At 41.0% G+C, this 26,908-nt stretch overlaps 1 protein-coding gene across 1 annotated transcript in view; it reads left to right on the top strand.

The window, feature by feature from the left end:
* SEMA3C (semaphorin 3C) overlaps positions 1-26,908 on the top strand; it is a 206,889-nt gene that overhangs the window by 146,691 nt on the left and 33,290 nt on the right. The window contains exons 8-12 of the mRNA XM_060778301.2: positions 841-983; positions 4,144-4,258; positions 10,851-10,920; positions 13,029-13,173; positions 25,400-25,622. Of these exons, the coding sequence (XP_060634284.2) occupies positions 841-983; positions 4,144-4,258; positions 10,851-10,920; positions 13,029-13,173; positions 25,400-25,622 (696 nt within the window). The remainder of the gene's footprint in view (positions 1-840; positions 984-4,143; positions 4,259-10,850; positions 10,921-13,028; positions 13,174-25,399; positions 25,623-26,908) is intronic.

The raw sequence follows: 26,908 nt of genomic DNA, 5'->3' as shown, positions 1-26,908 counted from the left end.
TTCCATTGTCCATTTTCTTTGCTTAGGTACACCCTATAGGTACTCTTTTCCTCATTAAATGCTGGATGTAGCACTGCCTCCAGAAGCCACAGCCATGGAGGTGTTTTTGTTTTGTTTTGTTTTGTCTTTTTGCTCCATCCCTGCCTTGTATCACTTCCAGATTGTAAGAAGGCTGGCTCTTATAATGTGTCTATTAAAATCTTTATTGATCTTTTCTTTTCCGTACCATCAGTACACATGCCATCCAAATTTAAATTGTACCCTTTTAAATTAAGTAATGCACAATATTCTATTCTAATCCATTATTAATCAAAATAAGGAGGGAGGAGCAGCAGTAGGAGGAGGAAAAGCAGCAGCATGCCTGTCTTTTGAGCAGAGTGGGGAATAGCAAGAGCTTAATCCATCCTGGGAGAAAGTAAAGGAAACACCAGTCATAACACTACTCTTGCTTTTTTGAATGCCTAGGTGGGAAAATGGTGGCAGCAACCAGGGGCATTGACATTCCCTCTCTCCTTGGAATGATCCTCAATTCATACATCAATTGTATCAAAATGCACACTTACCCTCAACTTATACAGAATGTTGACTTGTACATGAGTATATGCAGTAGTTTTAGATGTCTGTCAGTTTGTAGTAACTGGAAACATTCTTACAGGATTCTGTTTAAAGTCACCAAATTAATGTATGGCTGCTTTTGAAGGATGGCCATTGGAAATGGGCTGTATGGATTTACAAAATGTATCTTCCATAGAATACTGGTCTCAATGAGGAACAGTAATATTTTATCTTTTTTAATGGCTCTTGATCTTGAAATTTTCTTGGGACTTTATATCATTCCAGAGCCTATTTTTGTGGATGCTCATCTCATCCCAGATGGCACGGACCCAAATGATGCCAAAGTATACTTCTTCTTCAAAGAGAAATTGATGGACAACAGCGGCAGCACAAAGCAGATCCACTCCATGATTGCCAGAATATGCCCTGTAAGCAAAATCTTCTGTATGCTATGTTGTTCAGCAGATGAACTGTTTATATTAATTGGATAATAAAAAAGGAATAGATCATATTAACAACTGGAAACATTCTTACAGGATTCTGTTTAAAGTCACCAAATTAATGTATGGCTGCTTTTGAAGGATGGCCATTGGAAATGGGCTGTATGGATTTACAAAATGTATCTTCCATAGAATACTGGTCTCAATGAGGAACAGTAATATTTTATCTTTTTTAAAATTAGAATGGAAATACAAACATATAAACAAACAAAAGTATAGAAAAAGGAGTTACAAAAAGCAAGAACAATATCTACCCCGCCCAGAAACAAAAGAAAAGTTTTTTTCTTGATATATAAGACTAGACTACACATCTGTAAAAAAAAATAATCCTTTTTTCTTATTTGGATATAGTGAACACTATAGATTTAGCGTAAACAGTTGCAACATACACAGAAAGGTGAAACAAATATTTATGCAAAATGTCAAATTCTATGCATATATTAGCCTGTGTTGTTTCCTTATGTAAGAAAGTAAATAGTCTGTAAACCACTTCTGTTTTAGTATTAAAAATATCATATTCATTTCATCTTTCTTTCTTCACCTGATATTTGAGCATTTTATATATATAGTATGATCTCCATATCTATAGGACAAGTACCCATAGGTTGACTTATCCATGTCCAAACAAATGTGCACTTTCTAGAAATTTCTAGCTCATCTGGTGTATTTTATATTGTACTACTCCCAGAAGTCATTATTTTCAATAGGAGTCACTATTATCCATGGTTTTTTTTAAAAAAATTTAAACCCATGGAACATATCCCTCACTGTATAAGACTGTGAGGTGATCAAGAGTCCTGTAATTAATATTGGGACATTTCTGACCCTACATTGTGCAAAAATCCAAGAATTTTGCTTCTAATAGGCCAGGAATTCTGATTCTAGATAATCACATAATTTTGTTATTATTGACTGCTTTCAGCCATTCACATGAAACCCGAAGTTTATAGCTGTCTAATGATCAAAACTACCTGCATGAAACCCAGGACCTCTTGGGTCAAAAGACACTAAATAGAGATAGCCATTGTTGTTGCAATGAAGCCCAGATGAGTTCTCAAGAAGCCTGGAACACAATCCTGCTTGAATACTATATGCTAAACTTCATAAAATATGAGTTGAACTTATATGCTGTTGTGTATCTGCTGAACTTATTGGAATCTGACATCAAATATCGTTTCAGTAAGGATTAGATAGAACATCCTCCCAAAAGATCTTAGACAGGCCCCCACATTGACAGTCTTTAGAAAGAACTTGAAGACCTGGCTGTTCTGATGTGCCTTTCCAGATTAGGAATCTCCAATACCAAGTCCCAGAAGCACTTCATTAGAACTAAGATTGCTGCACACTGCACTTACCCTATAATCCTTACATATCATCTGTCACATCAGCACTTTTAATCTTGTACCCACTACTTTGGCCCGGCCCAGTTTTATAGTGTCTTGATGTATTGTTTATTGCTTGTTGTTTAAATTGCTTTAACTGTTTTTAATTTGCTTTAGGTGTTGTATTGTTGTGTTGTGTTTTGAGGCCTTGGCCTATGTAAGCCACATCGAGTCCTTCGGGAGATGCTAGCAGGGTACAAATAAAGTTAATAATAATAAATAATAATAATAAATGTTCATTGTTATTAAAAAAAACAAGTAGAACCTACTGCATAATGTTTCAATATGTACCATTCATGTTCTGTCCCCACGCTATCTTAACTAGTTGGAAAGTGAACTCGCTGTACAGGTGACAGATCGGACACTATATAGTTGAATCAAACAAGAATTTATTAACTGACCAGAATTTTAGACTGTCTCTCCTCCCGAGTCTCACTTCAAAGTCTTTATGATCCCCTTCCACACAGCTATATAAAATCTATATTGAACTGGATTATCTGGCAATGTGAACTCATATAATCCAGTTCAAGCAGGGTCCTTGGTCAGTTAATTCAGGTCCATATCTAAAATATGCTGAATCACTTGATTCAGGACCAAGGATAGCTTCTTTAAAGCTCAAAACCCAGGGCCCTTCCACACAGTCCTATATCCCAGAAATAAGGCAGAAAATCCCAAAATATCTGCTTTGAACTGGATCTGAGTCCACACTCAGATAATATGGGATTTTCTGCCTTGATATTCTGGAATATAGGGCTGCATGGAAGGGCCCCCAGAGAAGATACACCAGGCACTTGAAACCAAAGCTTCCAACTCCTACTAAGCAGAACCTAAATTAATATCACTTTTATGCTTGTATAGTTTCAGAGACTGTGAATTCTCTTTGAAAACTTTGCCTTCATGCAGCAATATGGAAATAATGTTCATTGGACACACTTCTTCTTTATGAACAGAGGTATATTTTGTGGGTCAGCGCCCACGGACTACCCTCTGACAGTCTGAATTGGAATTATTCAAAGAAAGCGGTGACACAATGTTTTATTTCACATGTGGCTTGTAGAGACATTTTTCAGCTAACAGTCATCTCTTTTTCTTCAATTTGTTACTATCCCCATTATTTTAGAGAATCATCACCCCCTCCCCAATCTGGTATCCTCCAGATGTGTTGGATGACACTTTATTCATCTCAGTCAGCCAATAATGCTGGCTAAGGATATTAAAAAGTATGGCCTCCAACACATCTGGAGATATTAGTTTGGAGACGTGTGTCTGTTTCATCCATAAGCAAATGATGAATTCATTATTTGATTCCACAAGGTATAGTGTCTGTTTATTTATTTATTTCTGCTGCTTATACCCCGCCCTTCTCACCCCCGAGGGGGGACTGTTGTAAAGGAGAGTAATGGAAGCATATGGTCTTCTGTTTTAAGTTTTAATTTCGTAATCTTATTTGTTTATTTGTTTGATATATATTCTGTCTTTCATCCTAAAGTGGAACAAAATGACTCACAAGACTAAAACCTATACAGCTTAAAACAGACAAAAACAATTGCAGAGAAACACAAATGTATAATGTTACAAAAGCATTAAGCAAATTATATCAAAGCATTGCTCAGAAGATTCGGGAAGATACTTGAAGGAATGTAAATGTCAGAATATGTGTTTCATCCGTCTGTAAGCTATTTATTTATTTCCTTTTTTCACTCCAGAATGACACAGGTGGACAGCGTAGTCTTGTAAACAAGTGGACAACTTATTTGAAAGCAAGGCTTGTGTGTTCAGTAATGGATGATGATGGCACAGAGACCTACTTTGATGAATTAGGTACAGTGGTATTAATTTCTAAAAAAAAAATGATATAAAAATATGTTTCACCTGTGATATCTTGTATTTGGCACATTTGTCTGAAGTTCTTTCAAATGTCTTTTAACCTCTCCCAAACATTAGGGGGAAAGAACACTATTTTTAAAAAGTGTCCTTTATTTCCTGTTTTCATAGTGGCTACTTGCTCCCTCCATGTAGGTTGTTAAACAATGAGTGTAATTTGTACGGTATTAAAGCTAATACACCAGAGCAAAAATGATTCTTCTCATTTATAGGGCAGAAATAAGTCCTGTTCAATTGAATATTACTTTCTCTCAAGTAGATGTATGTAAGGTAACAGGGCCTTGTCTTCATACTGCATACATTGTTCACCATTAGGCGATTTTTTAACATTTTAGTAAGACTACCCAGTACATTTATAAATACACTAGCCATCCCCTGCCACGCTTTGCTGTGGCCCGCATGGGGGTTCTATGTGGCAGGTTTGGCCCAATTCTATCGTTGATGGGGTTCAGAATGCTCTGAGATTGTAGGTGAACTATAAATCCCAGCAACTACAACTCCCAAATGTCAAGAGTCCGTTTTCCCCAAACTCTACCAGTGTTCACATTTGGGCATATTGAATATTCGTGTAGAGTTTGGTCCAGATCCATCATTGTTTCAGTCCACAGTGATGTCTGGATGTAAGTGAACTCCAAAACCAAAGGACACTGCCCACCAAACCCTTCCAGCATTTTCTGTTGGTCATGGGAGAACTGTGTGCCAAGTTTGGTTCAATTCCATCGTTGGTGGGGTTCAGAATGCTCTTTGATTGTAGGTGAACTATAAATCCCAGCAACTACAACTCCCAAATGACAAAATCAATTTTTTGAGTGAAAGACATGCATTGGGTTGTCTTGTGTCCAAATTTGGTGTCAATTCGTCCAGTGGTTTTTGAGTTCTGTGAATACCACAAATTAACATTACATTTTTATTTATATAGATTACAATGGCTGTGCTTCCTTAGCCAATAATGATAGTAGTTGTTTTAAATTTTATCCTTTAAATTCATATTATGTGATTATGTTTGCTAGGGTTGTCAAATTTTATTTTTGGATTAATTTCTATTTGGTGTTAGGTTTATAGTTATTGCTGTTCTATTTTCTTTGATTCGCTTTGTCTTGATGCAATTTGTTATTATGTATTTTTCCTGGTGTTGAATGTTTGCCATATGGGTTGGAAACCACCCTAAGTCCTGCTTTCACGGACAAAAGAAACTAAGGCCTCAAGCCCCGCTGCCTGGCTTTATTACTGGTGGGAATGGGCAGGGTTGGAGTCCCTAATTGAACAAAGTGTTGTTACCTAAATTTACCCAGGTCCCATCTACATTGACTACATAATGCAGCTTGAAAAACACACTGCCTAAGTGCACTGAGAATGAATTAAAGATTTTAAAGCACATCTAGCACAGCTAAGGGAAGGCCTGGGCTGGGCTGCGCCTTGGAGCGGCACTCAGCGGCGATTCCCGAAAAAGCGGCGCCGCTTCCATCAACAGCCGCTGTGACCACTTGGCACTGAGGGCCTAGTAATTCAACCGGAGGGCCTACCCATTATAAGGTTCGGCGTTCGGCCGTTTACCATCAAACTCATAGCTGAATAAGACCTGACATCTTTTTCAACACCGCCCCCTCTGGTGGGAGGTGTAAATAACACCATTCCACATTATTGCTGGAAATTGTCTCTATACTCTTCTGTCACTGCCCTCATATACAAGGACCATCCTCCAGTAAGCTGTACCATCTCCTCTCAGGACGGTTGAGAAGAACAGGGACCGGGCCAAGGGTGCCGGCTTGTTGTCCACGGGCCTAGAAGCTGGGTCCTTGTTTCGAACAGGCCGTCCTAATTTGAGTGACTTCTGGGAACTTCTTAAGGGCACTGACATTGAATTATAGAGCTATTAAGCACTTTAGCCCAGCACTTTAGATCATATGTTGTTGTACTTCCTGACTAACTTTATGTGCTGACCGAACTTGTGTTGACCGAGTATTGGCCTTCTCCTGTGTAGACCTTATACTGTGTTGGCCTTCTCTGTGTAGACCTCTGTGCAGACCTTTGTGTAGACCTCTGTGTAGACCTTTGTGCTGGCCTTTGTATAAACCTCGGTGTAGCCTTTATGCCAGCCCTCTCTGGGTTAGTACTATTGCGTCTGCAAAAAACCGTCCGGCGGAGTTGTTTCGGATTGTCAGAGGTCTTTTAACTCCCCCTACCTCAGGTGGGAGCCCTGACAACTCGGCCACGCGCTGTGAAGCATTTGCTCGGTTCTTTGCAGACAAAGTCGCTTTGATCCGTTCTGGGCTGGACGCCACATTAAATGCAGTCTCTGTGGATGTGACACAAGCACCTGCTTGTCCTATTTTGATGGATTCCTTTCAGCTTGTGAAGCCCGAGGATGTGGACAAGATACTTGGAGGAATGAGGCCTACCACGTCCATCCTAGACCCCTGCCCATCCTGGCTTCTGAAAGAGGCCAGAGGGGGATTGGCTGAGTGGGTAACAATGGTGGTTAATGCCTCCCTCCGGGAGGGCAAGATTCCAGCGAGCCTAAAACAGGCTATTATAAAGCCGCTGTTGAAGAAACCATCATTGGACCCCACTAAATTTGACAACTTTCGACCTGTTTCCAATCTTCCCTTCTTGGGCAAAGTCATGGAAAGCGTGGTGGCCTCACAAGTCCAGGTATTCTTGAGAGACACGGATTATCTGGATCCGGCACAGTCTGGTTTCAGACCGGGACATGGTACTGAGACGGTCTTGGTCGCCTTAGTGGATTATCTCCGCCGGGAGCTAGACAGGGGGAGTGTGTCCCTGTTGGTGCTCCTGGACCTCTCAGCGGCCTTCGATACCGTCGACCACGGTATTCTTCTGGGACGCCTTGCAGGGATGGGCCTTGGGGGCACCGCTTTGCGGTGGCTCCAGTCATTTCTGGAGGGTCGTACCCAGAAGGTGTTATTGGGGGACTCCTGTTCAACACCACAGCCTTTGACCTGTGGTGTTCCTCAGGGCTCTATACTGTCCCCCATGCTGTTTAACATCTACATGAAGCCGCTGGGTGAGATCATCCGGAGTTTCGGGGTGCGGTGTCACCTGTACGCAGATGACGTCCAACTCTGTCACTCCTTCCCACCTGCTACTAAGGAGGCTGTCGAAGTCCTGAACCGGTGCCTGGCCGCTGTAACGGTCTGGATGAGGGTGAACAAACTGAAATTAAATCCAGACAAGACAGAGGTACTCCTGGTCAGTCGCAAGGCCGAGCAGGGTATAGGGTTACAGCCTGTGCTGGACGGGGTCGCACTCCCCTTGAAGGCGCAGGTTCGCAGCTTGGGTGTGACCCTGGACTCATCGCTGAGCCTGGATCCCCAGGTTTCAGTGGTGACCAGGGGAGCATTTGCACAGCTTCGGCTCGTGCGCCAGCTGCGCCCGTATCTTGGGAAGTCTGACTTGGCCACGGTGGTACATGCTTTGGTCACATCCCGCCTCGACTACTGCAACGCTCTCTACGTGGGGCTGCCCTTGAAGACGGCCCGGAAGCTCCAGCTAGTCCAGCGCGCGGCAGCCATGTTGTTAACCGGAGCGGGATGCAGGGAGCACACAACGCCCCTGCTGTCCCAGCTCCACTGGCTGCCGATTTGCTACCGGGCCCAATTTAAGGTGCTGGTGTTATCCTACAAAGCCCTAAACGGTTCCGGCCCAAAATACCTTGCGAACCGCATCTCGGCCTACGAGCCCACGAGGACCTTGAGATCATCTGGGGAGGCCCTTCTCTCGGTCCCGCCTGCCTCACAGGCACGCTTGGCGGGGACGAGAGAGCGGGCCTTCTCGGTGGTGGCCCCCCGGCTATGGAACTCCCTCCCTGCTGAGATCAGACAGGCGCCTTCCCTCATGGCCTTCCGCAAGGGCCTGAAAACCTGACTCTTCGAAAAGGCCTTCAACTAAGTGCTCTGTTTTTTGGAATGACCACCGGAATTGACTATGACTATGAGATTGACTATGACCCCAAACTAGACGAAGCGGATTTTTAGATGTTGTGTTATGGTCTTGATCTAATGTAAATTGTTGTCTTTTCTATGTTCTGTACACCGCCACGAGTCGCCCTCGGGCTGAGAGTGGCGGTTAACAAGTGCAAATAATAAATAATAAATAAATAAATAAATAATAAATCCTTGAATGCATTTCATAGAATCATAGAATCAAAGAGTTGGAAGAGACCTCATGGGCCATCCAGTCCAACCCCCTGCCAAGAAGCAGGAATATTGCATTCAAATCATCCCTGACAGATGGCCATCCAGCCTCTGTTTAAAAGCTTCCAAAGAAGGAGCCTCCACCACACTCCGGGGCAGAGAGTTCCACTGCTGAACGTCTCTCACAGTCAGGAAGTTCTTCCTCATGTTCAGATGGAATCTCCTCTCTTGTAGTTTGAAACCATTGTTCCGCGTCCTAGTCTCCAGGGAAGCAGAAAACAAGCTTGCTCCCTCCTCCCTGTGGCTTCCTCTCACATATTTATACATGGCTATCATATCCCCTCTCAGCCTTCTCTTCTTCAGGCTAAACATGCCCAGCTCCTTAAGCCGCTCCTCATAGGGCTTGTTCTCCAGACCTTTTATCATTTCAGCGAGAAGAAGAAGAAGAACTTTATTTTTCAACCCGGCCGCCATCTCCCCGAAGGAACTTGGGGCGACTTTCATGGGACCCAAGCTCAGGCAGAATACAATTAAAATAAAGCAATAACAATTAAAACAGCCTAAAAACAGCATAAAACAACATAACAAAAATAACTAGCAACAACAATAAAAGCAGACTAATTTTTTTTTGGGGGGGGGGGAGGAAAACCACTGCGTGAACTAAAAGGATAAAGTGGTTTAGTAAGGTAGATGACAATGTATAACGACATAGGAAAAATCATGGAAACAGAGCAAATTAACAGGATCAGTTCATATAATATAGGACATCAGATTGAATGACAATTCAAGCCATGATACAGGCCATTTGTCATAGCGAGTCCCCCGATGTATACCGCATCGCATGACAAAATCAACTCCAAATAAAGTGAAGTGTAGCCCCTCACTCAGACTGGAGCTCATTTGAACATTTGCAAAGAAGGGATGGGGACTGCTAAAAATGCCCCAAGGAGATAGCTGAATAGCAGGGGACAAATTGATCTTCTGAGATAGGCGATTGATTACCAGATTGCTGCTGTGCATCTCAGAAATGAGAAAAAAATTCAGGATTCGGGAACCTGTTTGACACCACCTTTCATGGTTTAATGTAATTACCTTCCTGGCCTCGAACCTGTTTCAAACATGTCAGTTTAATCATCTGCACAGCAAAAATTGTTTCTCCCTAACCAATATAAATACTCTGTGTATATATGCCCCTTATCACTACTGCTTATAACTCAGATCGTGCCCAGTTGTCAAAAATTCTGTTCTATGCTTTTCTACGACTGTGATCTGTAATCTTTGCAGTGCTTGTGCCATCATTATAGTTCTGGAAATTATGGGTTTTATGGTTCTTTTAAGAAGTGGATATGTCATGTAAATAAGGAAGAAAAATATGATGTACAGAACAGAATAATAATAATAATAATAATAATAATAATAATAATTCTTTATTTATACCCCACTAACATCTCCCAAAGGACTCGGTGCAGCTTACAAGAGGCCAAGGCCCAACACATAAATAAAACAACAGCATAACAAATACAACAATAAATAAACTCATAAAGCAAAGCAATGAACATTAAAACAATAGCAATAAACATTAGACAATAACACCACGACGCATTTAAAACTGAGGCCGGGCCAAATATAATGAATATTTTTAAAAAAAAAAAATTCTGGACATGACAGGTGGAATTGATAGGTTTTTGGAGATAGGTGCACTGTGCAGACAATCTTAAATTTCTAATAAAGTGCATTTGGGACATGATGCTAGGAGTTTCCTATTCTGGGAAGGCACACTGGAACAGCCATGTCTTCAAGCTCTTCCTAAAGACTGCCAACGTTGGGGCTTGTCTGATGTTCTTGGGGAGAGAGTTCCAGAAACGGGGGGCCACCACAGAGAAGGCCCTGTCCCTCGTCCCCACCAAACGCGCTTGCGACGCAGGTGGGATTGTGAGCAGGGCCTCTCCAGATGATCGGAGAGATCGTGTGGGTTCGTATCCGGAGATCATCAGGAATGCAAGATAGATGTTATGCTCAGGCAAAGGTGAATGACTTGAGGTTTTCTATATGATATTGGGCCTTTGTTGGACAAAAATCCAACAGAATCTGGAAAGCCACAATTTTGTCACTCATAGAGGCAACTTAACAACTTATTTAGTTGTCATATAAGCAATTTACAGTGGCAGATACTTTTCAATTGCTTTAAACAAAGGTGTGGTAGAAGGGATGCATAATACAATATGAGTTTGTTTCCATTTATTATAAACTAAAACAAAATGCAACAAAAGTCACATTTCAAACAGAATAATGTTATGGCATGTATACTACAGGCTGTAAATCACAAAGCCGTGCATACAAATCTAATTAGTAACTGTATTGTTTTTCCCCTTCAGAGGATGTGTTTCTTCTTGAAACAGATAATCCCAGGACAACATTGATATATGGTGTATTCACAACCTCCAGGTATTTTTATGCATTTATTAAACGAAGTATTCAGTTTTAATTTTACATGAGCTTTTGTGGTAAATCACTTCCATCAAATATTTATATGCATCATGTTTTGTAAATGTGTAACACCTAGAACAGTGATTCTCAACCTTCCTAATTGTTGTGGTTCATCCTGTGATTGTACCAGTGTCTGAGGTTTCAGAGGAGATTGTTCCAGCATCACGGGAGTCTGGTTCTGTACCTGATGGGGCTAGATATTCTGGGAATGTTAGGCCAGCAATGACAGGCCTGAGTTAGATTTCTCAAGTGAACCAAGGTCAGTCTCTGATCAGAATGTAGTAATTACAGATGTGTCTCCTCCTTACTCCCCTGTTTCTCCTGAGATAGATAGAAGAAGAGCAATTTGTCAACAAAGACAAGCAGCTGAAGGGAGGTGCCGTTCCTAGTGCTTGTTAATGAGAAGGGGCCCTGCAGAGAGTTCCCAAGGGAAGCATCTTAGTTTCTTAGGTATAAAGGAGGTTTGATTTGGGTTATACCTTAAAGGAGTCAACGTCTGGATTCAAGTTACATGCTTCAGGTTTCCTCTCAAGTTTTCTCATGTGTATAGGATTCATGGATTCAAGTCTAAGGTTTTTCTGTGTGATTATTCATGAAAACATGCTTCTAGTATCAAGAGGTTTCATGGTCTTCTGTATCTTTGGATTTATGTTATAGCTGTTTTGTGCTTTTAATCTTCTCGGTTGCTGTGTTTCATTAAAGACTCCTGTATATTTATTTTATTTATTATTTATTTATTTAGAAGTTTTATATACCGGTCTTCTCCACCTCAGAAGAGGTGTGTTCATATAAAGTAATATAAAAAAACAGCACAGTGCATCATCATTATACATCAAAATATAAAATACAATAAAATACATCATCACATTACACAAGCCAGGTCACAATTCATCACCATCCTTCCGTGTGGACAAGGGTTATTGACTCAGCCATCGAATGCCATATTCCAAAGCCAGGTTTTTATTAGCTTTCTAAAGGTCTGGAGGGAAGGAGCAGATCTAATCTCTGGTGGGAAGGAATTTCAAATCTGAGGGGCTACCACCGAGAAGGCCTTGTCCCTCATTCCCACCAGACACGATTGCAAGAGTGGTGGGACCGAGAGCAGGGCCCCTCCGGAAGATCTTAATAACCTTGATGGTTCATAGGGGAGAATCTGTTCGGACAGGTAAACTGGGCCGGAGTCGTTTAGGGCTTTATAGGTTAAGACCAGCACTTTGAATTGTGCTCGGAAGCTAATCGGCAGCCAGTGGAGCTGGCATAACAGAGGAGTCGTATGCTCTCTGTACCCCGCTCCTGTTAGCAATCTGGCTGCCGCTCGTTGGACTAATTGAAGCTTCCAGGCAGTCTTCAGAGGCAACCCCACGTAGAGAGCATTGCAGTAGTCTAAACGGGATATTACCAGAGCGTGGACCACCATGGCCAAGTCAGACTTTCCAAGGTGCGGGTGCAGCTGGTGCACAAGTTTAAAGATCTTGCCTCTATCCTGGACTTATAGATTATTGCTTTCAAGTTTTTTTCAAGTGCCCTGTTTTACATGGATTATATTTTGTATTGAGTTTTGATCTTTTAACCATTTTTTGCTGAAGCTACATTTATTATTAATAAACTGCTTTGCTTATTAGCTGATTTCTGGAATGTGAAGTTGGTTTAAAGGTGCCTTCCCAGCCCAGGTGTGTGAGAGTTTGACTCCTCTCAAATAGCACCTTTGAACTTTCACTCCAGAATGGATTCAGCAGCTGTTGCCTCCTAAGCTCTGAAATCTTTATAGCCACATCACACGGCACTTCACAGTCTGTTCGCTTATGAGCTGATGCTCAACTTTGGTATCCTGTTTATATTTTTGGATGTTCTACTATATTTTAGGGTAGTTTTCCCTAACACAAATGACATTGTGCTGATTAAATTAACATGAAACGATAATATTCCACAAGTTCTTGTATCAATAAAACAGCATCGCAGCTATTTTTTGCAATTTTAACCAGTCAAATGTTATCTGGAGATTTCATCTGCAAGATGACAAGGAGGTAGGATTAAAATCTTTATGTTTCTTTCTTTTTCTCATACAGTTCTGTATTTAAAGGCTCAGCAGTGTGTGTGTACCATTTGTCTGATATCCAGAGAGTGTTCAATGGTCCGTTTGCACACAAGGAAGGCCCAAACCACCAACTAATTCCCTATCAGGGAAGAATTCCTTATCCACGACCTGGGACAGTAAGTACTCATATGAACAGTATTATATTTTACCATTTTGCATTTCTTTTACAGATTTCTTCTTCAATATATCTTTTGCTCAATAATATTTTAACTCTGGCACTAAAGTGTTCCATGTGATATTTTTGGCCATATTTAAAAGAAGCATGTGGACAAGTTGGCTAGAGCTAAGAGACAGTAGAAATGATAAAAGTAAATAGTGGATGATTTTGATAAGAGGAAAGACTGAAGGGTCTGAAATATGTTTTCCCCATTTCTTAGATTATAGCAATACAAATGAGGGTTGAATTGTTCACTCTCGATTTATGAAAGCAAATTTGTAAAAGGGACAGATAATTTAGGCTTGAATTTACCGTATATACTCGAGTATAAGCCGACCCGAATATAAGCCGAGTCACTTAATTTTACCACAAAAACTGGGAAAACGGATTGACTCAAGTATAAGCCGAGGGTGAGAAATTCAGAAGCTACTGGTTCATTTCAAAATGAAAATAGATACATTACATTAACTGAGGCATCAGTAGGTTAAATGTTTTTGAATATTTATATAGAACTAGCTGTCCCTTGCCACGCGTTGCTGTGGCCCACATGGGGGTTCTGTGTGGGAGTTTTGGCCCAATTTTATCGTTGGTGGGGTTCAGAATGCTCTGTGATTGTAGGTGAACTATAAATCCCAGCAACTACAACTCCCGAATGTCAAGATTTTATTTTCCCCAAACTCTACCAGTGTTCACATTTGGGCATATTGAGTATTCATGTAGAGTTTGGTCCAGTTCTGTCATTGTTTGAGTCCACAGTGATCTCTGGATGTAGGTGAACTACAACTCCAAAACCAAAGGACACTGCCCACCAAACCCTTCCAGTATTTTCTGTTGGTCATTGGAGAACTGTGTGCCAATTTTGGTTCAATTCCATTGTTGGTGGGGTTCAGAATGATCTTTGATTGTAGGTGAACTATAAATCCCAGCAACTACAACTCCCAAATGACAAAATCAATTTTTTGAGTGAAGGACATACATTGGGTGTTAGGTGTCTTGTGTCCAAATTTGGTGCCAATTCGTCCAGTGGTTTTTGAGTTCTGTTAATCCCACAAACGAGTATTACATTTTTATTTATATAGATTGTAATTTAAGATAAGACTGCCCTAACCTTCTTCAATGTAAATGTGCTTATGTATCCTTCCAATAATAATAAAGACAGTAAAATAATAAATGGGATAATAATAATAGAGTGAAATAATAAATGCAATAATAACAATCATAGAGTAAAATAATAAATTTAATAACACTTATAAAATAAAATAATGTAATAATAATAAAGTAAAATGATAACTGTAATAATAATAGAGTAAAATAATAAATGTAACATGAACAACACCAATAATGTGAGAGTAAAATAATAAATAACTTTGACTCGAGTATAAGCTGAGGGAGACTTTTTCAGCCTAAAACAAGGGTTGAAAAACTAGGCTTATACTTGAGTATATACAGTAATTTAAATCTTGAAAGGAAAGCTGTAACCCTGTTAAATGTTTTGTGAATGGGGAGCAGGGATATTGCTAATCGGGGTTGTAACTTTGTCTCAGAATTTTATCTGGGCTGATGAAAAAAATATTCTTTTCTCTGCTAAGATTTTTCTTGCTGTGGGGAAAACGAATTCTATACTGATATGATTTTCCCCACATATAGAACACAAAACTCAGTGTTTATATTCACTGAAGGGGGTAAACTGAAGATGAATCTTCTCTGACCAGTAAACTTGCAACCAGTTAAAGATGCCTCAGACTAGCCCCCTGTGGGGGGGGGGGGGTCCCACAGACCCTTTTGAACTTGTCGCTGCATTGATGTCTACATTGTCCAGCTGGGCTGAGACCATATTGCCCCAACACAGCCATCACCTCACTTATGTCATTGTTGCTCCTCCCACCTGGACACAGAGCTCCTTTGGGCACCTTACTCAGACAGCAGCAAAAATGCCCATATGACCAGAAAGAAGAAAAAAGGAGCTGTACTCCCCATCTTCTACCTTACTTGGCAAGAACGAGGTACCTGCAATGGCCAGGAACACACACAGGGCTCTGTGGTCAGCTGGGAGTGGCAACAAAGACATTGTTCATCTTTTTCCCTGTGCTGATGGAGGTGGTGCACCATCTGGACAGTGGACCATTCTGGATCAGACCTAATCAAGTTGTCCCCACTACCTCAAAGCTGAGGGATAATCCAGATAAAACTTTGGAACATCCTCCAACTTTCTCTGAATTGGGGCAAAACTGGTTTAACCTAGGATAACCTGTGATATCAGAATCATAGAATCATAGAATCAAAGAGTTGGAAGAGACCTCATGGGCCATCCAGTCCAACCCCCTGCCAAGAAGCAGGAATATTGCATTCAAATCACCCCTGACAAATGGCCATCCAGCCTCTGCTTAAAAGCTTCCAAAGAAGGAGCCTTCACCACACTCCGGGGCAGAGAGTTCCACTGCTGAACGGCTCTCACAGTCAGGAAGTTCTTCCTAATGTTCAGATGGAAGTACTGGAACCTCATGAGGACAAGTCAATTCGGAAAGAGTCTGGCTTTTCGTTCCCATGGAGACATATTCTGAGTCTTATGTATACAAAATGCATTTTCAGATGTGGATAAGCCAGTGGTGTGAGATGACAAATGACCTGGATGTAGAATCTGTGTAGTTGCATATAGAAGAGTCAAGGCTCAGGCTTGTTCATGTGAAATCCATTACATGTAGACCTAGGAACAAGCCCCATTTAATAATAATAATAAACCTTTATTTGTACCCTGCTACCATCTCCCAAAGGACTCGGTGCGGCTTACAAGAGGCCGAGCCCAAATACAATAGTAAAAACAACAACAACAACAGACAGCAAAATAACTCAGAAAACAAAGCAATAACATTGACAACACACAATGACACAATTAAAAACAATGGCAGGGCCAAATGTAACAATTAAAATTAAAAGTGCTGGGCGTGACCAGGTGGATTGTTTGGAGGGGGATGGGCATGCAGATATTCTCGATCTCCGATAAAGTGCATTGGGACATAATGCTAGGAGTTCCTATTCTGGGAAGGCACACTGGAACAACCACATTTTCAAGCTCCTCCTAAAGATTGCTAGCGACGGGGCCTGCCTGATGTCATTGGGGAGAGAGTTCCAGAGTCGAGGGGCCACCACAGAGAAAGCCCTATCCCTCGTCTCCACCAATTGCACTTGCGATGCAGGTGGGATTGTGAGCAGGGCTGCTCCAGATGAATGAAGAGATCGTGTGGGTTCGTACACAGAGATGCGGTCACTCAGGTAGGCGGGTTCCAAACTGTTTAGGGCTTTGTAGGTAAGCACCTGCACCTTGAATTGGGACCGGAAAATGAAAGGCAGCCAGTGGAGCTCCTTAAACAGGAGTACCAGTTAGCAACCTGGCCGCCGCCCGTTGGACCAATTGAAATTTCTGGGCCATTTTCAAGGGCAGCCCCACGTAGAGTGCATTACAGTAGTCCAATCTGGAAGTGACTAAGGCGTGGACCACCCTGGCCAGATCCGCCTTCACGAGGTACGGTCGCAGTTGGCGCAGTGGGACTTACCATTTAACTCAGTGGGACTTACCATAATTCTGATTTTTTTTCCTGAGAAGGTCCTGTTAGTTATTATGGCTAAGGTACATCTCTCCTATAAATCTAGTGAATATGTAGAAGGATTGCATGCTAAAGTGAATTGTGCTGGGCTAGTATTTTGAACACAGCTTAGAAAAAAAATGTCTGCTTTTGTCAGGATCTCAATAGGAGATATAATCTAAACAATTTTCAAGCTCTGTTTTTGACAGTCCAGGGCAGCTTCCTATTAATAACTTAGGGGGAAAGTAATCATTTACTTTGCTTTTCCTTAAGTACAAAATGAATGACATTGCAGCCCTCTGCAAAGGTCATGGCCAATTTATTTCCCAATATCCTGTCTTCCCTTTTCTCAGTCCTAGGGGAGCCTGCAATAACAGCTCAGTGATTACAGACAGAGAAACTGCAGCAGCCGTGTTAGTAAAGATCAGTTACCCAGATGATTAGCAGTGAGACTTTGGCTGATAAACTTGTAACTGTAGCATAATGGCTGTTAATGGCACCGACGATTAAAATAATTTGATTAGCTTGGACAGATCTGGTTCCTGCATCTGGGGTTTCCAAGTATGAACAGCGCAAGGCACAAGTGAAATGTAATTCCCTTTTAGCATCAAGCATACCACTTCAACTGCACATTGTTGATAAATGAACTATGAGCTCAGGCTATTAAGAGATAAAAGGTGGGAAAAGATAAAGGTAACATACCAAGCGTGCATTGCAGGATTTCATTATTTTTATAGGATTCTGATGACATATCTATGAAATGATTCATCTAAGAAGCTGGTTTTGTGTGCCTAGGATTGGTATCATGGGTACAAAAATATGACCTCAAAAGTCTATTTACAAAAATTGAATTAGTTGAAAAAACATAGCTGGGAGCCAGAAGTTGGACATATGGTCTTTTCAATTACATTATATATTGAAAAATGCATGACTAAAAACAATGACTTTAGTAATATGTACTTTAAAAGGGCCTGAAATTCAGGTGTTTGAATTTTTTAAGAAAGCAATTTTCTTATTGCTGATTGTGTTGAAATAATAATAATAATAATAATAATAATACTTTATTTGTACCCTGCTACCATCTCCCCAAGGGACTCGGTGCGGCTTACATGAGGCCGAGCCTGAATATAACAATACAAGCAAAACAACAACATTATTTATTTATTTATTTACAGCTTTTATATTCCGCCCTTCTCACCCCACAGGAGACTCAGGGCGGATTACAGTGTACACATATATGGCAAACATTCAGTGCCAATTTTTGACATACAAACATATACAGACATACACAGAGGCTATTTAACTTTTTCTTCTGGCCGCCAGGGAACTGTTGCTTTCATCGTCCATCTGCGACACTGATGAAGCATTTCCGCATTCTTCGCATGCTTCCCCGCTGGAATGCTTTGCTGGAGTCTTCATTATGGCCTCATAAATCAGTTAATTTAGCCTCCCCACACTTTAAGGTGGTACCTTATTTTCTACTTGACAGATGCAACTGTCTTTCGGGTTGCAAAGGTCGACAACAGGCTACACACAAATGGTTGGAAACCCACTTCAACCCGGTCTGGCTTCTAACTCATGACCTTTTTGGTCAGAGTGATCTTAATGCAGCTGACACTCAGCCAGCTGTGCCACAATCCTGGTGCAAGTACAAGCAATTAAAATAAAACATAGATAATAAAATATACAACATTATCAATAAGACAACACGCAATTAAAAACAGTGGGAAGACCAAATGTAAAGTTAAAATGGAAATAATGCTGGGACATGAACGGAAGGTGATAGTGGCATTTGGGGAAGGGCATACGAGCGGATCTAAAAAATGTAAAGTGCTTTGGAGGACAAAGTGCTATGGGATCATTATTCCGGGAAGGCACACTGGAACAATCACGTCTTCAAGCTCCTCCTGAAGACTGCCAAGGTTGGGGCCTGTCTGGTGTCTTTAGGGAGTGACTTCCAGGGTCGAGGGGCCACCACCGAAAAGGCCCTCTCTCTCGTCTCCACCAACCGTGCCTGTGATGCTGGTGGGATCGAGAACAGGGCCTCCCCAGATGATCGAAGGGATCGTGTGTGACAGAGATGCGGTCACGCAAGTAGGCGGGTCCCAAACCGTTCAGGGCTTTGTAGGTAAGAACCTGCACTTTGAATTGGGTCCTGTAAATGAATGGCAGCCAGTGGAGCTCCTTGAACAGGAGGGTTGACCTCTCTCTGTAAGGTGCCCCAGTTAGCAACCTGGCCGCCACTCGTTGGATCATCTGAAATTTCTGAGCCGTTTTCAAGGGCAGCCTCACATAGAGTGCATTGCAGTAATCCAGTCTAGAGGTGACTAAGGCGTGGTCCACCTTGGCCAGATCTGCCTTCCCGAGGTACGGTCGCAGTTGGCGCACGAGTCTTAATTGTGCAAATAGCTAGTCAGAATACATTAAAATAGGTATTATAATATAAAGTGTAGAAAAACTCTTGGTTTATATTTCTGTTTTATACCTCAATATAATTAAACAGCTATATCAAGACTGGGCTGTCCAGATGATGCTGGACTTAAACTCCCATCAGTCTTAGCCAGCATGAACAGTGGTGAGGAATGGTGGCAGCTGCAGTCCAGCACCATCAGGCATCCACACTGACTGTCGGATTCTGATTTATCCCTGGATGCTTTATTTTTATTTGTCGTGTCAGGGCAACCAGTCAATTATATTACATTTCTAACAGAACAAAGCAAACAAACAGACAAAATACAAAATTTGTGAGTTTGGTAGTTAATTAAATGTCCTTTGACCAGTAGCTGGCCACTTGGAGTGCTTCTGGTGTTGCTGCAAGAAGGTCCTCCATTGTGCATGTGGCAGGGCTCAGGTTGCATTGCAGCAGGTGGTCAGTGGTTTGCTCCTCTCCACACTCGCATGCCGAGGATTCCACTTTGTAGCCCCATTTCTTGAGGTTGGCTCTGCATCTTGTGGTGCCAGAGCGCAGTCTGTTCAGCGCCTTCCAAGTTGCCCAGTTTTCTGTGTGCCCAGGGGGGAGTCTCTCATTTGGTATCAGCCATTGGTTGAGGTTCTGGGTTTGAGCCTGCCACTTTTGGACTCTCGCTTGCTGAGGAATTCCAGCAAATGTCTGTAGATCTTAGAAACTTATTTCTAGATTTAAGTCATTGATGTGCTAGCTGATACCCAAACAGGGGATGAGCTGGAGATGTCTCTGCCTTGGTCCTTTCACTATTGGCTGCTACTTCCCGGCGGATGTCAGGTGGTGCAATATTGGCTAAGCAGTGTAATTTCTCCAGTGGTGTAGGGCGCAGACACCCCGTGATAATGCGGCATGACTCATTAAGAGCCACATCCACTGTTTTAATGTGGTGAGATGTGTTCCACACTGGGCATGCGTACTCAGCAGCAGAGTAGCACAGCGCGAGGGCAGATGTCTTCACTGTGTCTGGTTGTGATCCCCAGGTTGTGCCAGTCAGCTTTCGTATGATATTGTTTCTAGCACCCACTTTTTGCTTGATGTTCAGGCAGTGCTTCTTGTAGGTAAGAGCACGGTCCAGAGTGACTCCCAGGTATTTGGCTGCAATGCTCCAGTGGGATTCCTTCCCACGTAATCCTCAGAGCTCGGGATGCTTGTTTGTTCTTAAGATGAAGGCACATGCCTGGATGCTGAAGTCACTGGTATTATTCAGCTCTCAACCTTGGACTGGACATTTGACTACTCTGTTGGTTTACTCCCTGCTGGTAATTGGGGATGGGGCTTTTAATACACACAATTCTCCTACATAACTCCCATCCCTGAGCAGTATCACAGGATCCTACATAGCCCCTCAACTTACAAAATACCTCCTTACACAAAGAATGAAGTAAGGCTCATAATTTATTCTCTGACATGCTGTTGCTCTGCATGATGATTTGTGCAAATGACAGACGAGATTTAACACACAGCCTCCGACCCAGCATGAGCCAGTATATTACATCACTTTGATTTTCAATAACTTCGCCTTGATTGTGGCAGAAATATCTGCAGTAATTGGTTCTCTGTGAAAAGATGCCAAATCCTGGAGGGCATAGCTATTGCCAAATGAATATATTATCTAACCGTATTCCGTTGCACATTAACTGCTTCTGATTTGGTTACCTTTTGAGTCTAAGTAGTGGTCATTTAGTTCTCAGTTCACAGAACCATCTCAGCCTGCCTGTACTTTGGAGAGAGAAAAAGTGGAGTAAGGTCATTTCCAACCCTTTGAATGCAGCAAAAGCAGCCATCCATAAAACAAAGCAAACCTAGAAAACCACACACTTCACAACAAAAACAGAAATGATTTTTGCCTCTCATTCTGTCAGCAGGCAAAATACCTTTTGACTTAGGCAGGCATTTAGCTTTTAGCTCATGGAGCACAAGGATGATTTAATGTGGTATCCAGGGCTTTCTTCTTTCTTTTTGTATAATTTTTAACATAAGCTTTGAATTTTTTGATGTAATTGTTTGTTTGTTTTTAAGCTTTTGGAACAATAAGGATTTTGTTGTTTTGTTTTAATTTGTTAGAGGCTGCCTTGAGGAAAAAAGGGAGGAAATAAATTATGTCTGGCACTCTGTTCAGTATTTACAAAATATTATGCTGTCCTTACTGTTTCAGAACTTTTGGGATTCACACTGATGGCTGTTAGTAACTGAATGTGACTCTAGATCGTCCCTCTTAAACTAGATAGTTCCTCAGTTAGAAGGTTTCTTCAGGTGTACTGTTTTAATGTACAGTGTGTATTTTGATTTTTATCAATTTTGATGCTTTCAAAACAAGGTTTTAATAGACTACACTACAGGTTGGGTTTCCCTGTAGTGGTATACGTTTGGGACAGAGGTGTTTTGGATTTAGGATTTTGGAATATCTATCTAAGAATGAAATGTATGTATGTACACATAGCTTGTGGGTAATTAAACAAGTTTTTGATATTTTGTGCATGAAACAAAGTTGTGTACATCAAACCATTAGAAATCCCGTGCATCATTCTCTCAACCATCTATGAGAATAGTTTCAGATTTTGGAGTATAAGTGTTTCAGATTATGAAATTCCAGATGCTCAATTCATATTTAATACTTTTGAAATTTGGTTTTAACAACTCTGTTTTAATTTGTGCTGCATTGACTCCTATGCAGGAGAAAAATTGGGTATAAGCAAATAAATATGTTTCCAGGTATTGCAGTTTGGGACATTGGGAAATGATGACTGGCATTTTTCTAAGTCAAAATGCCAGTCAGTGAGAGAAGTTGTTACAGAACCTCACAAGGTGTCCTTCTAGTTGCCTGTCTCAAATCAGCCCTTTGACTCTGAGGACACCACAGTGACCTTTTTGTTTTAGCACCCCTTTCTTCAGTGTCTAAGAAACACTTTGATTGGAGCACTGACTGGCTTAATAGATCAGTTTCTTTTGGATAGCATAATTAAAAGTACAGAAAGTCCCTGAGTTACAAACATCTGACTTACAAATGACTCATAGTTAAAAACGGGGGTGAGCCAACAGAAAGTGAAAGAAATCTACCCCCAGGAAGGGAAATTAACTCCTGGAAGAGTTCTCGTGGGGGAAAGATGTCTCTACTGAAGCTTTATCTCCAAACCTTGTTTCCAAAACAAACCATTTTTTTTTCAAAATCCAATGATCACAGAGACTGAAAGGGAGGTAAACGCTTCTGAACAGGGGCACAGACAGTAAAACAAACACTGCAGGGGTGTTGACCCTTTAATATGCTATCCAAATATGCCTATACTAAAACGCAAGGGAGTTACAGATGGATGGGAGTTTTTCAAGAGTGAAATACTCAAGGCGCAATTACAAACAGTGCCAACAAAGAGAAAAAACAAGTCAAGTGCAAAGAAACCAGAATGGATGTCGAAAGAACTTCTGAATGGGCTAAGACTCAAAAGAGACATGCACAACAAGTGAAAAAGAGGAGAAATCACCAAAAAAGAATTCAAATGAGTAACCAACTCCTGTAGGGAAAAAGTTCGCAAGTCTAAAGCACAAAATGAGATCAGGCTTGCCAGGGACATTATAAAACAATAAAAGGGCTTCTTTGCTTATGTAATTAGAAAAAAGGAAGAGCAAGAAGGCAATATGGCCTCTGCGAGGAGAAGATGGAGTAATGCTGACAAAGAATAGGGAAAAGGCAGAACTACTTCTTTGCCTCAGTCTCCTCACAAAAAGAAAGCTGTCCTCAACTTCAACAACATGGAGTAGACGAAGGATTAGGGGAAATCCAACCCCAAATGGGAAACAAGTCATCCAGGAATACCTGGCTGTTCTAAACAAATTCAAGTTCCCAGGGCCGGATAAACTACACCCAAGAGTATTGAAGGGAATCATTTCGGAATCACTGACAATAATCTTTGAAAGTTCTTGGAGAACGGGACAAGTCCCCGCAGATTGGAGGAGGGAAAATGTGATTCCTATCTTCAAGAAGGGAAGAAAGGATGACCCAAACATTTACTATCTGATCAGCTTCACATGGATACCAGGCAAGATTCTGGAAAATATCGTTAAGGAAGTGGTCTGCAAACACTTAGAAATGAATTAGTTAATAGTTCCATTACGATTGCAAATAAAATTGGGAAAGGGGACATCTCTGCTGTTTGCCTCATATTTCCCTGTTAAACAACCATTCACAATTACTTGGGCCATTACTAGTATGTATCCCATACTATTTCTTTTTTTAATACTATGAATTACGTTTAATACCCTATCCATTAAATGGATGTAGAATCCATGCATATGGAGGACCAACTGTGGATGCATGATGCACAGAAATGTATGGAAATCATTTCATAATTATTAGATAGCCACTGACATGGTATTGGCTCCAGACCTGTAACTGCAGTAGACCTTCCTTCCTTCCAGTCAAGAGAAGCCAAGCTAAATAGAGAAACACATTTGAAGTGCAACACAGTAATATTTTCTTCTGTTTCAGTTTGCCTTGGGCATACCCACATGCTTTTGTTAGAGATGAATGCTTCTCTTGTAATTCATGAAAGAACACAGTACGCTGAGATGAGCAAATAGTGGAATGTATTCTTTTCTGCAAGCATGACGTCCTTCTTAAGACATGACCACAAAGTGCAGTGTTCTTAACTTTTAGTCAGTTTCTACGTCTGTCAAAACTAACAGAATACCTTGTATATATATCAACATTTCAAATACTATAGCCTTTCCCAGACTGTCAGGGAAGAGTAGAAGGATTCCTGGAAGCCTGTGTTTCTTTATGTGTATGTTCCTTGCATGTACTATTTTTCTGTGTCTGCAAGAAGGGAGCAAGCTTGTTTTCTGCTTCCTTGGAGACTAGGACACGGAACAATGGCTTCAAACTACAAGAAAGGAGATTCCATCTGAACATTAGGAAGAACTTCCTGACTGTGAGAGCCGTTCAGCAGTGGAACTCTCTGCCCCGGAGTGTGGTGGAGGCTCCTTCCTTGGAAGCTTTTAAACAGAGGCTGGATGGCCATCTGTCAGGGGTGATTTGAATGCAATATTCCTGCTTCTTGGCAGGGGGTTGGACTGGATGGCCCATGAGGTCTCTTCCAACTCTTTGATTCTATGATTCTATGATTCACATTGCTTTTTCCCTTTTATGCTGTATTGCAAAGAGTTTCCAACTGAAGTTCAATTCAGTCTGGTGTTATGGAATAGGATAAGACTATTTTTAACACACCGAATAAACAGACCTTAAAAACAGTGTAAGTTACATGTTTATATAATTCTTGAGGATGAAGCTGCATGGCTAAGCCCAATGAACCTGTTGACATTTTGTCAGTCCTCCATTCCTTATCAAGAGAATATTGAAATTTTAAAATAAATCTTTACTACTGGACTCTAGCACTGTGGGATGTAATTTGTTAGATGAGAATGATGAGAATGAGTAGATAGAACACTATTAAATTTTATGTTTTATGGATATATTGTTTCCTATTTGTCTTGAATTATTGAAGCTAAAAGACCCATCTTAGGAAGGGCCATAGAGGCCAAAGCAAAAGAACATTATTGTCAGGGGTATTAAATCCATTTGGGAAGGGAGCTGCTATAGGGAAGTGATCCATTTAAAATTCTGCACCACCTGTCAAGCTAAAACAGACATTGGGTTGAGGTGGAGGCAACTGAGGTTCAAAACTTTACATATTCTAAAGAAGAAACAAGTTGATGCACTAGTTCAGTGGTTCTCAACCTGGGGCCCCCAGATGTTTTTGGCCTACAACTCCCAGAAATCTCAGCCAGTTTATCAGCTGTTAGGATTTCTGGGAGTTGTAGGCCAAAAACATCTGGGGACCCCAGGATGAGAACCACTGTACTAGTTGATATTCTCTTCCATCATCCCTTCCCTTATTCTTTATTTGGGGAATTTACAATTATATTAGTTATTGGCAATCAGAGTGTTCAAGCAAAATGTATTATTCTTATACAATTGTGTTTGACTCTGATATTACCATTTTTGGACATGTTAGCCTTGTGATTACACATGTCTTTGCATTTACTCTTGGAATTGGTCTTGTAGAAAATACCTTCACCAGACGCTACCTAAAGAACAGAACACTGACTCATGCTTGGTGTAATTGCTGAGGATTGGCTCTTTTTTGCAGTGTCCTGGCGGAGCCTTCACACCCAACATACGGACAACTAAGGAGTTTCCAGATGATGTGGTGACTTTTATCAGGAATCATCCCCTAATGTTTAATCCTATTTACCCAATCCACAAGAGACCTCTGATCATTCGAACAGGCACTGACTACAAATATACAAAGATAGCTGTCGACCGTGTCAGTGCTGCTGATGGAAGATACCATGTTTTGTTTCTTGGAACAGGTAAGAAAAGCATGTTTACCTTTATTTATTTAGGGATGGGAAGAATATTTGAAAATTATAGAGAAATGGTATATAACTAAGTTTCTCAAGTGTTAGGAAAACCTGACAAACAAAATCCAGAATCTTTGAACTTCAAAGTTTATTTTGTACAAAATCCATGCATCTTTGGGGGTGCAAAAGGCTACCATTTTCTGTTCAGAAAATAATATTTGCTGTTTTTCTCTGCAAAAGACACGTGAAATTTGCATAGAATAAGGTTTCATCTACATGAGTGATCCCAGGGAAATAGTTGGGCTAAGTTCTCTCACAAAGATTTGTTTTCTCTTGAATGGAAGAATATCAAAAGATGCAGTCCTTCACCTCCAGTCCAGAATAGTACAATCTTAGAAAATTCAAATGCAAGATTCAAATAATAGAAAGGAAATCCAAAGGGGAAAAAACATATTTTACAAAAAGTTATTCATGGCCTCCATCAGACCAGGCTGGACTGTTTAAGGTTCATGGACTTTAGGTCAGGAACTAAGGCAAGTGTATCAAATAGGATCCTTTTCTCCCTTTACTTTGCCTATATAAAATGCCCTGATAATATACGAGGGGTATTTTTTAAGTAAGGTCCGTTGGAACATAAGTACACAACGAAAGTTTATTTCAAAAAAGTAAATTTATTTTCAGAAAGTACAAACTTCACTCTATTTTTCGACATAGTTGCCAAGTTTGTTCAAACACTTATCATACCTCTGAACCAATTTTAAAATACCCTCTTCATAAAAACTTGCCGCCTGCTCCGATAACCAAATCGTCTGTAATCAAAGAAGGGCGACCGGAGCGGTCCTCATCATGGACGTTGTCACGGCCATCTTTGAATTGTCATACCCACTTACGCACTTTGTTTGCACTCATAACAGTATCACCGTACACTTCACAAATCTGTCGATGAATTTCTGCAGCAGGCAGGTTCCTTGCTGACAAAAACCGTATCACTGAGCGAACCTCACATGCGGCGGGTGAGTTGATAGTCTTAAACATTTTTAAAGCACAGAACAGAACCGTACAGGTTAGCTACAGAGTGGAAACTGAGCACAGTTGTTCCCGAGGCATGCCAGTACACGAAGCACGTGCTCATTGCGGTATGCACGCAAACTACTAGTGTAGTCTACAACAAAACGGACCTTACTTAAAAAATACCTCGTAGAATAACTAGTGAACATGTGTTATTTTTAATGGGTTCCAAGGATATATTTTTTCAAACATTGCAACTGAAAAGCATTTGCTGAAGATATCAGTCA

Source organism: Anolis sagrei, chromosome 5, assembly GCF_037176765.1.
Source record: "Anolis sagrei isolate rAnoSag1 chromosome 5, rAnoSag1.mat, whole genome shotgun sequence".
Lineage (NCBI taxonomy): Eukaryota > Metazoa > Chordata > Lepidosauria > Squamata > Dactyloidae > Anolis > Anolis sagrei.
This window is presented reverse-complemented; position numbering and strand designations above follow the sequence as displayed.